At 30.1% G+C, this 18,787-nt stretch overlaps 1 protein-coding gene and 1 long non-coding RNA gene across 2 annotated transcripts in view; one reads left to right on the top strand and one right to left on the bottom strand.

Annotated features, from left to right (window-relative positions):
* The window catches only part of LOC111031969, a 62,783-nt gene extending 44,332 nt beyond the window's left edge, over window positions 1-18,451 (top strand). Inside the window, exons 5-8 of the mRNA XM_022312121.1 lie at window positions 984-1,364; window positions 11,784-12,051; window positions 14,699-15,077; window positions 17,646-18,451. Coding sequence (XP_022167813.1) covers window positions 984-1,364; window positions 11,784-12,051; window positions 14,699-15,077; window positions 17,646-18,051 — 1,434 coding nt within the window. The 3' untranslated portion in view covers window positions 18,052-18,451. The remainder of the gene's footprint in view (window positions 1-983; window positions 1,365-11,783; window positions 12,052-14,698; window positions 15,078-17,645) is intronic.
* On the bottom strand, window positions 125-14,750 carry LOC111031970. The gene is made up of 2 exons (XR_002604267.1): window positions 14,671-14,750; window positions 125-419 (listed from the first exon to the last, which is right to left on the bottom strand). It is a non-coding gene; the product is annotated as an uncharacterized LOC111031970 (long non-coding RNA).
* Window positions 18,452-18,787: the final 336 nt, after the last annotated feature.

Here is an 18,787-nt window from a genome sequence, read left to right on the forward strand (position 1 = left end):
TCTAAACTCTCCAATCGTATATGTATGCATATAGTTCAATCTTTGTTTAGTTTTATTTCAATGCTTTTCGAGTATGATACAATTACACCTGTAAAATGAGTAAAAAGTGAGTATTATAGTAAAGTTACTCTATAAAACCTTTTTTTATTCCACTGTAATAGTATTGTATTGCTGTTTTTGTTACACAACCATTGGTGCGACACTATATTATATTAATTACATTTGACTAAAGGTAACGTGTGATGAACTAAATAATACAGAAATAATAATAAATTATAATGATATTAGCTTAGTAATAATTTCTTCTGTACGCTTTTCGATGATACTGCCGAACATATAACCATGCGTGACATGTTGCATATAGTCCGGAGCCGTGAAAATTACGTTTCGACGCTCTCTACGGGTTATAACTTGGTGTCCTGAAAAGATACTTTATATTATGTAATGTATTTCCCTTGCACTTATATAGGTATAAGTAAATTAATTCAAATCCAAAATACAAATGCGATTACATTTTGTTTTTCCAACCACACTATACCAGAGGTTTGACTATCACCGCTAAAAAGATTAAAACTAAAAACCCACTCATTCGAATCTTTCGATTCTTTAAATAAAAACCATACATGTTTAATTAAAAAAAAACCAAACAAAAAATTTCAAATTGATACTATACACAGTCACATCGGTGTGTTTGCAATTATTATCAAGAATTTGAAAATATGGTATAGGTACTTTAAGTATACTTGAAAGTTAAAACCAGATTTTGAATAACTGCATTATCGAAGGAAATAGGAATGAGAGTGCTTGGCGAATCACCCCGTTTAATTAAAAGCACTCTGTTATGATTTAAATATTATTTCGGTATCCTCCCCTCAGAAAATCCTTGAGTGCCATTTACACTCTCTGCACTCGTGTATAATAGAGCCGCCGTACAGACCACGATAGAAATAATAATAAATGCGTTCGTTGATTGCATGCTTCAGGGTGTCGACAACCTGCACGAGATTAATACTATCAACAACGATCGCCGTCATGTCACCGTCAGCGGTGAGGCGGCGGCTGACCTGGAACGGGACGCCGCCACCAACACCGCCTGCACGACATCGGCGACCGCGGACGGCCCGAAGGGACGCGACGTTGCAGTGACGGCCGACTCACCTGTGACCGGTGGCGGGGTCGGGTGCGACAGCGACGACCCCAACCGCCACGACGACAGTGATCGCACCCGACAACCGCAGCTACAGCAGGAGGACCCGGCCATACAGCGCGGAGAACAACCCTCGTCGCAACTGGACGCGGCGGTGCTGCAACCGCATACCGCGTGTTTTGACACCGGAAGTAACCGCCAACTGCACGATCTGACGGTAAGTACCTATATGTACATAGGGTGATCCATTGAACGTAAAATACTCATTATTTAAAGAGAAAACACTAGAGCTTTTGAAAATATTCTTTTTACCGCATTAAAGTTGTTACAAAACGATTTGTTTGAAAATAATTATATTTTTTATACTATTTTATGGTTATCATTTTTTAAAGTTATTTCTCTTTTCAATGACAGCATATATTTTTGATTTAATTAACCGAAGCAGAATATTATTTGGAATATTTTAAGGTGTAAAAAATAAAAATTAAATTTCGGGCAAGTAGTTTTTTAGTCATAAACTGCAGTAGTGGACCAACATTTAGCCGTGTACCCTTGTATATACCATTCCACTCCGATAATCCAAACTTTGAATATTTAGCTAAGTAATAGGTATACATCATAAAGTCAAAAACTTCTAGTCCAAAACTAGATATTCATGTAATAGTAACAGTTTTTGTAATAATAAATGGCTTAGGTTAAATGGTTCACTTGGCATCAACGAAGCAATGGAGTAATTGGATCGACAGGGGAAGGGATACTCTTTGGGGATGGTGCTTACGCAGTCTCGGCTGAACTTCGTGCCTTTATTTTTGCAATTGTATTTATTTATTTATTTGAAAAAAAAAATCCACTACAGCTTTGATAAACTTATAACAACAATAGAAATACATTTTAATTTAAATTAAATAGTATTTTGATATATTTATTTCTGTTGAACCTCGGTATCTTGAAGTCCCAGGGATCAAACAAAAAAATTTGACGTATCGAAACTACGAGTTACCGATGTAATTAAAAATATGTGAATGATAGGAACTAAAAAAAAATCGATGTATAGGAACTTCAGCATACGGAGTTTCGAGGTTTTACTGTGTTAATTATATCGAAAACAGTTTAATATTTTAAGAAAAATAAAAGGATGGATTAAAATTAGCATGTAATATATGCAACTCCGGAGTGGTTGAGTTTTTTCATTATAATATAGAAATCAAACATTTCCATGTGGAATGGACGACGTGATGCAAGAAGATGCCTTAAAATTAATTTGAGATGATAACCTATAAGAATTAGGATAATCGATTTTGCCATTCAGTACATGATATATTTTTAATAAAAGTTATATAAGTTTCATGCCTATAAATTATCAGCTATAAAGAAACTAAGCGTACATGCGCCAATACTGCAGGAAAATATAATAATCATGATGAAGGGGGGAGGCTATCAATTTTATGTACCTACTTACATAGGTTAGGAGGACCATACGTGATACTTTCTGTTTTTGATCATAATGCCCCTTGTCCCGACAAACATCAAACGGGACACTTTCGTTCCGTTTTCAGAAAATCGTACCTTCTTAATTTGTTCAGTTCTATATTGAATTATTTGAACCTTATTTGAAATTTATACACTAAACTAGCTTAAGTTTTTGGTTAACGATCATTGAGTGCCAACAAACAATTAACAGTCCACGGGAATACTGCTGAATTGATTTATTGCGCAGTGTGATATTTGTTAACTGCAGTCACCCTTTCCAAAAACTCATCTCATATATTATGCAAACCTTACCTACTCAAAAATATAAAAATAATTAAGCAATTTATGGGGGTATTTTTTTCTGTACATAGACTTAAACCAAATTTATTTGTACCGTTTTAATATATATATACTATATATATATATATATATATATATGGCCCCCTTAACGCCATAGACTGGCGAACCACAAAATATTATATGAAACTTTCAAGTCGAAAAAAATCGTAGCTGTGCTACACGGTCCCAAAGGACAGAGCCATAATTCCAATATGGGTCTGACGAATGCACAAAATATAACACGTATAAAATAAAACGTATTTTGAATGTAAGAAAAAAAATAATATATAAATTGCAACACGATTCTTAATGTCGAAATATCCAACGCTATAAGCATGGATAATATATCATCAACACGATGTACATTTTAGTAATATCTATTAATATGATTTTGTTAAAATAAATGTGATTTTTAAGCAACAAATACATGAAACGAGTAGCGTGCTTCCGTCTGACGAAATAAAAAAGAACACGCGTCAATCATTATACATAATCAGATTAGACAGTGTATTAGTATAACTATAAGAATATAGTAATATATTACTCTAAGGTGAAACCGTAACAAGTTATATGGAGACTTCATCACTGTAAGATAATCGTTGATTATTATTGAAATAAATACTATTTATATTCAATAGTAATAGCAGTTATCAAACAAAAATATCATGTCTTTGCAGAGATCATATCCCTCGTCACTCTCCAGTCCACGTGCCACACCATAAACACGCGGAAGTTCATCGCCACCCGCGCGCATGTATATATAAATATTTATAATTGAGTTTATACAATATAATTATTAACTATATTACATACAGTTTATTGTATACGTGTTTAGGCTTTGCGGTCCAAATTCATTCGGTTTTTTTCTTTGTATCGGTCTGTGTGTTTTCATTCAACTTACGGTGGTTTATCGATGGCAGTCTAAAAACTTGTTACAGAGGCTCGTGTTTCCGGCCGCGAGCGTTTACGACTCAATCTACGCATTACAGTTCGTTTTGTAGACCTCGACGCGCTTTTCGTACAAAATACGCTGTACAGCCCTGTAAAAACCGTCTGGGGAAAACTAAAAACAAAAACGATTTTATGGCTATACACTTACGCCGTTGCATTAAAAAAAACACTCTTATAGTATATTATTATTATATATATGTATGTGTGCAGACCGATGTATAAATAAGATATATATATTGAGTTACCACAACGATGCATGGTGTAATCGAAAAAAATTATATGACATCGATGGCGTTTTTCCAAGGTATATTTTTGACTGTAATTTATGCTGGTTTTCAGCACATGCATCACACTTTTATCACGAGTCAATGGTAACTTTAGAAGTCATTGTCCTAAAGCAATTATCTCCGCGTACTGACTGTCGAGAATTAATTGGTTAAGAGTACCTTATACACTAGCATTTTGTCGTCTCCGTCTTACAATTGAATAAGATAGCAAGTTTACGATCTGTAATTAACGTTTAGCTTCGTTAATTTAAAAATTAGAGTGAATCAACCCATTCAGGTGGGTCCAGGTGGGGAGGAAAGTTCAGATACATTGTAGATTTTCTTCAGATGCCCCTTCGTATACACTTAAAGGAGGAAATCTCGCCATAGTCCACTCTGAATAAAATATACTGTGTATTCAATAATTTTACACTAGGGTTAAATAAATGAAATATAAAAAAATGCAAGCGACGACAGTTTATCGGTTCACCGGTCCCTCACATTTTTATCACGATTGTGATGTGATTCGTATAAAATATCGCGAGTTGACCCGCGGACAATAACTTATTATATTACAAGTGTCTAATACACGACGACTAAAATAACTGTTATCTGAAAATTACGTAAAATTAGGTACATTGTAGAGCTATATAATATTTATGTTATAAGTTGTAACCACGATTAGAAAGAGACAACGAAATAAAACAAAACCATAGAACATAATATGATACTTCTGCATATATATGCAGTTCTTGTTTCTCTGAAACATATTGTTATATTATTATAATACTAATTTAAATATGAAATCAACTTGTACATACATTACCATATATTTATGTAGATTTTAACCTGAACGGTTTATATTTTCGTATTTTTCGTAACATTTAGAATATTTAGATCGTCGACCATCGTTACAGGGTAGGTAATGTTGTTTGCCATCATCCCGCCATGCCACCGCTTCGTATAAAATTTAAAAAAATCAATAGAAAATCCACCGGAGATCTTTAATCTAAAGTTTCAAAATTGACTATCAAAATTTCTTTTTATCTCGATGTCCGATTTTTAATCAAGTCCAACGCTTGAAATATTTAGAGTAAAAGGACAAATACTACTTACTTAAAACAAATTACATCAAACACCAGCATTCTTGCAACCTTACAAATTTTAAAATATCGATAAAAATGAGTTATGTTGAGTTATTCATCGCAATACCTACCTACTCAATAGTAAATGGAATTCAAATTGTACAACAAAAACCTATTGTTAAAACAAATTAAAAGTGTGAGAGAGTGATTATTTTAAAGAAATTACGATTCAAGGATCATAAACATATCTCTAACATATGTTTGTGTTTGCTCAAGTTTAATTATGAAATAATAGTTATCAAATGTGCTACAATTAATTATAAACAGTATGTTATTTTTATTACTTATACTTGAAATTGTTATTATGATGGAAAAAAAATGTTCGAGAATGATGTTCGTCTAGTGGTAACAAATAATGAAATAACCAACTTATTAAGTACTATATTTTTATATCAATTCTATCACTATATGTTTTGAAATATATGCACATTTTCATAATTTGTAATTTATTATAGTAGTTGTAAATTATAATGCACTAATACATATTATAATAGTTAGTTATAATAGGACACAAATTAACATTAAAATATTAGGTTAAATTATGTATTTATGTGGTACCAGCTATCAGGTTTATCGACACCATTAAAAATTAATATTAATTATTAATCAATGCATCAAACATTTGATCAATATAAATTGTTTAGTTTTGTATAGACTCTAATAGTCTTATATTTATATATATATACAAAGCAAAAAAATCAGAAAAGTGATAATATAATAAAATATACATTGTATATTATTATCGTTTATATGAGGTATGCTTATGACTTTGTAGCATATGCAGTATACATTATACCTGCTTTACACTATAAATCATAATATTAATCGTATAAATGACGTAATATTCACCTATAATTTGCAAACATTTTAAAAAATGTATAAAAGTGTATAAAAACGTTATGAAATATTCATTTCCGTATTAAATAAATCAACATTGTCGAACATATAGTAGAAATAGATTTATAATAATATATTACATAATAATCGTGCAGTTATAAAACTGAAGCGAATTTAATCACTACAGATAAACGTCTATGAATTCTATACAAAGTAATTTATGTTACTATGAACATATTTTCTTAATTTCAAATTGAAAGAAAATTACGGCATACCTACTGTTGTGCTTCTCTAGTCTTATGGCATTTTTCCAATGAAAATATAAAAAAGTGGAATAACGATTTAATTCACTTTTATGACGAACTTATAAAATCAATACGCTAGGTAATTTAAATAATTATTTATTTACTTAAAAACGGCAATTTGATATAAACCGTTTTATTTTTTATTTCATATATATTTTACTACGGAACAATTTCGAGAAAATGTAAGCCGTCAAGTGTAAACAATACCATGTTATGTGACACTCGTCCAGAATCATTTTTAGACGTTTGCCTTTACTTTATTTGATATAAACGAAATTCCTTAAGCCACATCAGTGAATATATTATATTTTATTCTATTTTCCTAATATTTTATTATGTTCTTCAAGAAATCAATAATTTCAGTTTCATTTTAGATACTAAAACTACTGCACTTTTGACAATCTGGTGTCTAACCTAAAAAAAAGGTAAGATAATATTATGAGAGTATGAGGTTTTTCCACCACTATAATTTATATATAACTCATCTCGAGTACCTATATACGATTGTTTTTAAATTTGAAAACGTTGATAATTCATGAGGTACTTCCAAGCAAAAAAACGAACTCTGCAACCAAATCTCGATTTACTGGATAAATATTATGGTCAATATTTTTTTAGACACGGTTTCTTCCTTTCATCATGTCAGCATCGATTTTCTCAAGAACAAATTTGAAAAGTTACCATCATATAATAGCACATATTGTATGAAGCACAATCTGGGTTCAATTCTCAATCTGTAATGGTGTTGCAAGAAACTTTTCAAAGTTTTGATTCTTTCTAGAAAAGTGTTTACTGAAAGAAAAAAACACAGTATCATTTTAAAACACTAAAACTTATCATCGGCTGTCCTCACTTGCTCAAAAGCTAAAAGTTAAAGTTAAAGAAATACTATATTATGAGAGTTGGGTTTAAAAATGATAACTTAAGTTTTTTTAAATTTTATTATAATGTAAGTTATGACAAAATAATTGAAATAATATTATCAGGCATTTATTGTTGATAAAATTGTATTATAAGCTTATACATTTGAAGGATTATTAATTTCATAATACCTACCAATTATAACAATATTTTATATAATTCATAAATCATAATTATTATTACAATTAAAATAAATTAATAAATACTTAATACAGTCATGATACGAGTAAAACTATAAAAGTAATAATTGTATTAAATATCTGTTGTAGTTAACACAGAAAAGTAAACATTATACCTTAAAAAAATTATTTATTTTTATTTAATAATAAATAACTTCGTTAACAACTGTAGTTTGTAAAAATATTTGTTTTATGTCAATTAAAAATTTAGCTGTGGATAACTCGTATTTCGTTATAAGCATAGTTAATTAACAGATTATAATTAACTATTTAGTGTTTCCATAAATATTATATTCTTATCTACAGCAATCTTACCAAGCTTATAATTATTAGGTACTTTAAATGTTTATATTCATTGCCAAACCAAATGCGGCGAAAATAACGTTTGGTTTTACCAATAAGTTTACAAGTCGACATAATATTAAAATCAATATCGGTAGGTATCTATATGAAAATATAATACCTAATTCAAATCAAATCATAAATATTGTCCAAACAATACGTACAAAAACAATAAAAATATGTTATTTTATTTAAATATTATGATTGATATTAATTGTTTTTCTCCTGTGTCAGAAGAATCTATACAAAAAACACACCATAACATACCTTTTTATAGGTATGACTATAATACATTTATATTTTATACTTAGAAAAATAATGTATATTGTATATTTGTATGAACCTATTATTGTCTCACATACTTACATAGTGTTATTGTTGAAAAAACAAATTATTAATTACTACCATGCATACATAAATATCTATAATATCTAAAAATATCATCTACAAGATACGAGTTATTACTCATTACTTATTATGTATTTTATCTATATCAATTTTAAATAAAAATAATTTACAGGTTAATGATACTAAGTTATATCATGAATCCTCAATTTGCACGTTGATTTTATACTTCATAGTTTTTATCCACGTTCTTCGTATTACGTAAATATAATATAATATATATTTATTATATTATATTTAATAAAATTAATTTTTTAATTCAAAATTGATTTTTCTTTTTGTAAACAACCTTACAATTTAACATTAAAATCCAAACCACGGTTAATGTTATAGCTTATAACAAAAGAAAATAACTGTACACCAAACGATTAAAATTGAATATTTGAAACACCTGCGTCGGGTAGATTGATTAAATATAGGTAGTCTAATATCAATTATTCTCAAAAAAAAAAGAAGATTTTTAACAATAATTACACTTTTTAATAACGCCGTCTATTGGAACTGTTATGAAACATAATATAATATATAGATGTACATAAATGTAGCCATATTGAAATGATTAATAATAATTAAGTATATATATATATATTATATAAAATCCAAAAAGCATACCTACATATCATATTTATACAATTTACTGGTGTTTAAATTATTGTTCATTTATAGCTAAGACTTGGAAATTTATTTCAAGGTTTTTCAAAAGTAGTTCTTACAGTAAACTAAAAATCTTAAAAATACAATTTAACAATTTTTTTTTTTGACAGACATAATAATAATATGTAGGAAATACTAATATATTACTTATTTGACTTATTATGAAGAATAAATATTTAAAACTCTCAAATGTTGCGTATAATATTAATGTAAAAAAAATAAAAAATTTTTTTTATAAATAACAGAACAAATGTATAATTTATAATCTAACATGTCCTGATAGTCAGGCAATCAGGACACGTTAGAAGACTAATCAACATATAAGCTAAAAAACTTGACCCTAAACTTGTTAATATATGGTTGCCATTTGATACAGATTATAATAGTAATAATAGAAATTATTAAAAATTAGTATTTTTTTTTTTAAATGGTTGCCATTAGTTATATCTTATATCAAATATAATTTTTACATATTATGATTGGATACAATGTTAACCTGTATTTGATGTTTAGTCACTATATTTTTTTGGATTAAAATTATAACCACATATTTGTTTATTTCTGCTGATAATAAGTTACCCGTAAGCAAATAAGTTACTACTCGCTGATTTTTTTCCTTTTGTTTTATTTTTTATTTTTAAACATCATTACACCAAATATTAAATCACAAATTGAATAAAGTTTGAATAGTGTAAGAGTTAGCATTTTTTACTGGAAATGAGGTGCACTGGGTGTCTGGGTCAGCTAGTATTGTATGTATAGTGTACTTATACATAAATGTTAACGTGTGACAAAGGTGGTGAGGTTAAAGTATGTTTATTTAGATCAAAAAACTACCCCTTGCACGCAAACAGAACACGGCCCTCCAAGGAGTCATATTCAGCTCTAACAATACTAAAAGTGGGAAATTAAAAACTAAAAAAAAACCCCCAACGAACCCGATAAAAAAATGTTGGCGATTATTGTTTAAGGTCGATTCTCGAGTGTTGTGAACACATTATTATTATAATAATGTATAGACCTCTACAGCCCACGTAGTACCTATATTAGTTGTATATTTATTTAAAACAGCACTCGTTTTATTCCACGGTTTTACCTGCAGTGTGCGACATAAAATATTAAAACAAACATAAAAACAAACACACGATCAAACTTACAGTCAATATTTATAGAAGCTACAGACGCAAACGCGGAAATGTAAACAAATGCCTGCACCGATCGCCGTCCATATAAATGATAATTGCACGCGTCTATGCTTATATAAATTTAAGAAGACTGCACGCGACTGCATTCCATACATGCCTTGGTAAAATAGTATTAGTTTAACTGTTTTACTCGTGTTTGAAATTTAATTTCTGACCGAAACTATTTGTTAATTTTTTTGTAATTATTATAAATATTTAATTAGGTAATTTATATTAGCAGCTTTCAATACAGCTGTTAATAATTATAGTATAATAAAAATTTAATTAAATTGTAGGTTTTTTCCTGTTCTTAAATACAATTTTTTAAGCAATGTCTGTTTTGGAAAAGCGTTTTACATTTTTACGCCATTTACAGAGCGATGAAAACGCTGTTTTTCCATGTGAATATTTTTCACTATTTTTCATACTGCAACTTTTAAGGTCGGTTCAAACCAAGTCTCATTAGACCAAACATCAAAATACCTGATATCGTTGACTTAATAACCAACCTGAACCTTGGTTATAACTTATATCTATGCACTATATTGCAGTAGATTATCGTAAATCAAGTCTTGCGTATATCACCTGATGGCCAAAAAAAAAAAAAAAAAATAGGCACTTTATTTTTATATAATTAAACTCTCTCTCCAAACTATCAACGAATAAAAAATAATATTATGTAGTTATGACAACTTCTGTTTTGTTTTGAGTAGTCTTTTAATTATAGTATAGAGTGAAAACTATATTTGAAGGGTGGATATCCAAAACGTACAATTGCGAAAATTGACAAAATCGAGTTGTACATCGATTCTCATGAAAGAAACATCGATAAATCGATTGACGTCGTCAGAATAATTAAAACGCACAATTTCCTATCCAAATCTACTGTTAAAAATGACGGTTTAATCCAAACGAACTTTTTCCATGTATAAAAATGATATTTAGATAATAAAAAAGTACTTTTTCCAGTTTTAAGCCAAAACGTACCCAATACCCATGCTAAAAGAATATGCATCAATCATTAACTAAAACAAATTTCAGTAAATTATTTCAAAACGTATTTCTTTTATGTTATGCTAATACGTACTATTACCCATTTACCCGTGTTGTAGGTATAGCAAAGTAAAATAGTTAATCCAAAACGTACTATAATTTAATTTTAGAAATTTTAATTATGTTTTAAATTAAATTAAAAATATAATCCTAGAACATTGAACTCATATTAATCGTTTTCTTCAAAACGATTTGAATATTTTTAAATGGTTTGTTTCTATTCTCAGTGTTAATATACACAAATTGCTTCTTCTGAAAATTCAGTATTTTGGCAATTGTACGTTTTAGATTTCCAGTTTACACCCCTCATTTATAGTGCATTACTGATTATTATCGTACCATATTTGTTGCTTACTTACCAACTTAAGAGATAAAATAGCACGAACCAACACAAAAAAATAAGTTATTCGTGGACCAGAGAAAAGTGTTCCCCGGGGTTAGCGAAATTTGAAGTTAATTTCAAATATGTATAGATATAATGTTATGCACGAGGGATGGGGTGGTAATTGCTTCTTTCCAGATATATATTAAATCATCTTATTTTATGTATAATGTATATAATATTGTATGGTACAATATGCACAGGTGGACGAAGTGATCGACGCCATACAGGACGCCGAGCTCAGGGACAAGTTGCGAACGGTTTGCTTGACGGACGACAGATGTTACATGACGTTCGCCAACGCCGAGTGCTTAGAACGGGCGCTGCACTCGGCTTTCAGGATCCGTGACGTGCCTGTGCTGTTGATGGACACGGGTGCGGGTGCCGTAATCCTGTCGCTGACGGGTGTACCGGACACCGTGGCCGACAAGGACGTACTGAAATGTCTCAAGAAATACGGCACGATCATCGGTAAAGAGTGATTGAGCGAATAAGAGAATAATAATAATAAAGCCATAACATATATTTTGATAAGCAGAACTGCGATGTACGATTGACGAAAAAAGATATACATATATATATAGTATTAAAGGCCATATATCTATATGTATTGTCTATACTCTATATGGATTATATTTGCCGGCCGGTATACCTTCAGCAGTTCAGTGTAGTAATTACAAGGGGTGCACTTTTTCAAATCCCCTGGTGGTATGCAACAGGTGTAGTGCTTTGGGACCTACAGGAGCTCAACTTTGATCTTATTTAATTATGATACTATTTCATTGTTTTGTACAGTTTTTTAACTGTATGAATAATAAAATATAACTTAATTTAATAATTTTGTTTACCACAGTTATAAATATTATAGCCACGTCATTATCATAATAGAGAAAAGAAAATAGTCTAAATTGTAATAAAACAACATACTTTATACAGATATTGATGTTTGTATAATATGTAATTAAATATAAAAAGACGCGTGAGGCATATGATTTGATTGATTTTTATGATTACTGGACTAATAAAGTGTTGCATCTGTTGAAATTTCATTTCATTTCGCCAATATGTAATAAGTAACAACTAATACAATTTATAGAGGTTAAGTTTCTGCGAATGTATGGATGACAATATTGATATAATATACATATCGCAATATTATAGACTTTAACTTCTCCACCAACCCCAAATCAATGCATGGGTTAGGTGGCTTCTTATAGCAGCATATAGTTGATTTCTTAAATGTCAATTGCTAAACTCCCATCAACAGATAAAAAGTTAGGACGCCCAATACTCTCTATAATATGACCAATACATTTTCAATTTTCATATATTAATTGTACATTTAACGAAAATTACGTTGTTTATGAATGTCATTTAGAAAATATAATAAAACAACACCATGGAATTGGACTGAATTTTAGCTACAATAATTATATTATTCAAGTGATTTTTCGAGTTGTGCTTATAAGTTTTAACCAGTATTATATATAGTACTCGTATGATTTACAATGATTATATATAGTACTCGTGTGATTTACAATGTGTTTTATTATTTACGTGTTACAATAACAAACAAGTAGGAGATAAAAAAGTTATTTCGACGAACTTCCGCATAAAATGGACATAACATAATTAAATATGGTATATGTTTAACGCAATTATTTATAATTCCTTCGTCTGATTTCGACATTTCGTTGTATATATGTGTGCGTTTAGCCTACATCTATCCCTTTCCGGCATTCTGTTATAATTCGTATCTATGATAAACCTACGTCTATTTATAAGTTTGTTAACGCACGAAAACTATTTTGTGTCAAATATCATCCGACAGTTTCGTTTCGTATACATTATTATTTAAGTTATCGATGATTGAAATAACAGGGACATGTGTGTGTATATATATATATATATATATATATATAGTCGGCCGAGTATAGAGGACGGAGGTGGAAATAACTCATTGAGCTAAGTTCTGTGTATCTACAAAATATAAACTGTTATTTTCTCGTGTTATAACTTACAATATTACGACAAAATAATATACTAATATATCTAAAAATTATATCCATCATGAATTTTATGTTTCCTTCATTATTTGAAAGCCGTTTTGAAGGGATAACGTGAGTGACGGACAGTCAAGACCAATCATCCTTAACTAAGTGGGCTGTCTTAAAGCCGTATGTAGACCATCAAATTTTTTAAGTGACCCAAAAAAAGGGAGGTGAGCCTTTCTATTTTCTTCAATTATGCAGTTATTCAAAATCTACAAATTATAAAGTTCTGTTTTTCAAATTACGACCTCTCTTATATATACTGTAAATTCTTTATCAGATAATTTTTCTGGAAATATTGACGTATCAAAATCAAAATTATTTTTCCAGTTATTTATAACAGACCCTTAATTATATGGTGGATACTATGGTAATTTTTAAATGTCAGTATTTAATATTAATTTATCAACATTTATAATTTGTAAAAATTGTGCAAGTATAAAAAAACACTAGATCCAGTATCGTATATTACATCTACTTTATATTTTTTTTTAAACTATTTTTTTACCAACTTTTATACTTTTTAGTGTACCAAAATTTAATAGCTGAAAAACTACTCTTTCGAATTTTTAATTAGATTGGTATAGGAACCCTACAAATTATTTAAAAAAATATGATCCAGTTTACAAAAAAATAAAAAAAGAGGGTCGGGGGGGTTCTCGTCTGAAAAACAGAAATTTGTCTCATCGCGGGACACTCATATTAAGCGTTATAGAGTACACCAGGGAAAAATCTTTAGCCGTTTCAACAAACTACATTTGTTAATGTTAAATAAACCCACTTTTCTACACAAATCTCGAAAATACGAAAACATGGTCTTTAAGTATACTTGAAAATTCCGAAAATTCTGAATTTCAATTTATCGCATTATTAAAGAGGAAAAAGTGGGCGGGGGAGCGGATGTTCGGTGAATCATCCTGTAAATATAAGCAGTCCACTGTACAGTGTACACCCATGTATAAACATGTAATAATATTATTATCGTAACGCTTTTTTCGGCGTTACATAAATAGCTCTTTGGCTTAAGTGCGGTACGTACCTATATTATTGTATTATTCACACTGCAGGCGGAGTGGAGAGGAAGACTGCCCGGTGTGGGACGGCCGGCGGCGAGCGTTACGTGCGCGTCCGGCCGACACTCGGTGCGCCCAGGTACCTGTGGTTCGGGTCGGACAAAGTCATCGTCAGGCAGCTGACCGAGCACGAGACGGGCACGATGAACAGCATCGCCCGGCGAAAGTCGTTCAGATCTCAGATCAAGTTGAACTTGAAAATGGCCGACGCACCGACGTCGTCCGGCGACCACGGCGAAAACGGTGGAAGAGCGGACAGTGGAGGCGGTGGCGATGAGGCCTGCTGCGGAAGTGGCGGCGGCGGCGGCGGCGGCGGCGTCGGGTCCTGCACTGCAACCGCGATGACCGCGGTATCCGTTCAAAATGGATTCAAGTACTTGCATAATATTATTATATCCGTCATAAAATATCATAATATTAAAATATATTATTGTGCACCTCAATATGGTGATTATTTTTTAACAGCTAACGTAACTATTTTGAAAACTATAATTTATTTTTATTGAACAATTTAAAATGTTACATAATAGTATACAGATTATACTACTATAACATTTTAAATAGACCCAATCCCAAGTCTTTTTTATTATTGAACTATTAAAAAACAGTTTTCATTCGCACACAATTAATTATAATATTATGAAATGAGTGGGGAAGGATTAATAAAGGATGACTATAAATGAGGAGTTTGGATGTCTACAATTTTACAGTGTGCAGTATCACTCCCGCTTTTATGTTTTCACCCAGTCTGTAAGTAGAACCATTATAGATTTTTGGTTTAAAATGGCAACCTGTATTTTTAAAATTCATAGTCTGTAACAAAATATTTTTCAAAAATGTTGATTCGTGTATACATATCCAATAAGCCATAATAGATATATTATGAATTATTCTCTTAAGACCTTTAAAGTATAATCATATAGATAGATAAGAGCCAATTAAGATTATTAATGGACCATATCTTTAACGAGGTACCTACCCCTTGCTACTTAATATCTCTTATTTATACTTGCAAAGTTTAAGAAGCTATAAATAAAAATTATAACTCATTTAATAGAATACATGTACAATATACATTATATTATATGTAAATACCTATTAAATATTTATTCTTGATAACTTGTTCCTCTTCGAATCATCGAAGAATAAATTAATTTTATAGGTACGACAATGGTTTTTTAAATATATTATTATACCAATAACTAAATAAGTAATATTTTATAAAAATAAATATTATACTATAATACAATGGAAGTTATATTTTTAGAAAGTCTAACCAAAAAACTATTTCTTCTCATAAATCGATAATAATTATTTGAGGTTTAATTAAATTTCATATATATATTAGTATATTAATCATTACTGCAACATCTAACGCCGTAGAAACGATAACTACAATGTTATTAAATTACAATTTCTACTCGGTCTTATTAATTAAATTTAAAATCTACAGACAATAAGTCCATTCGGATGCCTTCCTGTTTTCTCTCGCACTTGTGAAATTCAATAAACACTACTGCACTGAAATACTGATGGTAATTCTATACACCATCCAAACTATTGCATACATACCAAATACGATTTATCTGTAACTCTAACCTTAAGAAGCCTCAATTATGTTTGAGTCAGTGCTTCCACATATGTTTGTTTTGGTATATCTATACTTATAATATAATTACTAGAAGATACGATAAATTTCGACATTTACGTCGTTTCGCTGAAAATGTAGAAGAAAAATATTTAATTTTATAATGAGCGATAGGTACACATGTATCATCAATTTGTCTTAAGGTTCCGTTTAAACAGCAATTCAATTTTTATATACTCAGCTGCTCAAAAATGTTGTTTTGGTACACTCAATTAAAAGTACTAATACTGTATAAAAATGTTCCCAAAACCTTTAATACTTTTTGAAAAAAATAGTGTTTACCTTTGAAATAATAACCTTATTTCGTATATAATTATACACAATATATAATGTATGAAGTTCTCGAATTTCGTCCACTTTGATAATATTTTTAATTTTCCATCACATCCTATCACCACAGTATTTATTTATTTATTTTATGTAATAAAAAATTAATTTTATTAATAACATAATATTAACAATTGGACCCACAGGTTGATTAAGTACATAACACAAAAATATTATACACAATTAAACTAAGCTATATTTATAATATGCATATTAAATAATAGTATTTGTGGAAATAATACATTGCAATTAAACTTAGAGTCATTAATATTACAAGAAAATAAATCCAAATAAGTAGAATTAAAAACAGACATAATATCATACATTCATACAAGTATAAGTATGTTTGCAGGAAAAAGTAAGGAGTAATTATTAAATATTTTCTTAAGAATAGTAGTCATTATTTTGTATATTAGTATTATTAGTTAGATACCTATTTTGTTATTTAATAATTTATACTAAAAAATGTAACTAAGAAATTTTTTTCGCTTGTGACCATATATTAAAAAAAACCCTAAACTCCAGATTGAAGAATTTAAGTTGTTTAAATTACAAACAGTATAATTAATTATTTGAAATGTGATCGAAATAACGATCTTACTATAACGCAATCTGTTATAATATATTATATTTCGAGTATACATATATACCAATATAATTTTTCATGTATTTGACTTCATATAGGTAATTTATAGTAAAAAAGACTTTGATTTTCACTTAAAAAAAATAAGTTTGAACATTCATTGGACGATATAAAAAAAGGCCAAATAAAAATATTGATGAAAAATTTTCATGAAAATGAAAATGAAAATGAAAATGAAAATATTATACAAAAGTAAACTTAAGATCCTCAAACCAGAAATTGTATAAATTCCTTGTTGAAGGGGGTGAACATGTTTGGTGGTTTCACCATTTCATTGGTACGCTACGTGTAAATAATATTTTAACTAATAATTTTTTTCATAGATTCCCGACTTCGGATCCAAAAACTGTAGCCATTGCCGGTCAACCCGTGGCAGCAGAACCCAAGACTGCGGCGGCGGTGGTGGTCGGGACGACCAACTCCAAGTCGGCAGGGTCGCCGAAGAGATCGAAACCGGCGCCCGCAAATGATAGGGAGGGTGCAGGTCCACCGACGGCTGCTTCGGGCCCCTCCGAATCGCCGCTCAGGGGCCGGCGGAGGACGTCTCTGATGGGTTTCCGACGGGAAACCATAATCAAGCACCGTGGCGGGTCCGTGTCCAGGGTGGACGGTGGCGAGGACGCGGACAGCGACACGAGCACGATTTGCCGCCGAAAGCTGAGCATCACGGGTCGCGAAAATACGGAAAAAGTGCCATGGTGTGGGTGCTGGGGCAACGGGTGTCTGTAGTGTAAAACTACGATACAGTCTAGTCTCGATAACTCGAAAACCTAGATAACACAAAGATTTTTCTTGGCCCTTGAAGTGTTATTAATTCGTGAGCATGAGATATTTTATAATATAACTTGAATGATACACGAGACGAATTTATTTCTATTCCCCTTGAGATTCGAATCATCGTGACTTCTGTATTGCGGTGTAATGTTATAAATTTATAATTGTGGCATACACGTTAATATTACGAACGAAAATAGTATAAGTAAATACTTATTTTTATATTAATGAATGTAAACGTTTAAACTTAACTGTTAAGCTCGTTTTTTTAAATTTTTTTTTGATTTTCAATTTTTGATGTTCATTTTATTATTTATGTGCCTACTATAATTAACTAATTGTATAATAACTACCAATTAAAATTATAATTATCATCATATGATATAGTTTTGTATGTATCTATGTATTTTGTATATATTATATCGTAGTCTTTAACTATATTATGATATTACCTTTTTGAAAACCAAAGCACGTTGAGAAATATTCTAAAATGTACCTAAATTACCTTGATTTCTTAACGATAATCTATAGTTTTAGTTTCTATCAATATGAACAGAATATTTTATTAAAATTGATTTATAAATAGGTAGTAAATATTTATATGAATCAAATAATGAACGAAAAGTTTCATGATTTTATAACTTAAAAATATTATGTATATTTTTGAAGTTTGGTTATAATAAGATGAGTA

This window comes from Myzus persicae, unplaced genomic scaffold (assembly GCF_001856785.1).
Source record: "Myzus persicae strain clone G006 unplaced genomic scaffold, MPER_G0061.0, whole genome shotgun sequence".
NCBI classification, from domain to species: domain Eukaryota; kingdom Metazoa; phylum Arthropoda; class Insecta; order Hemiptera; family Aphididae; genus Myzus; species Myzus persicae.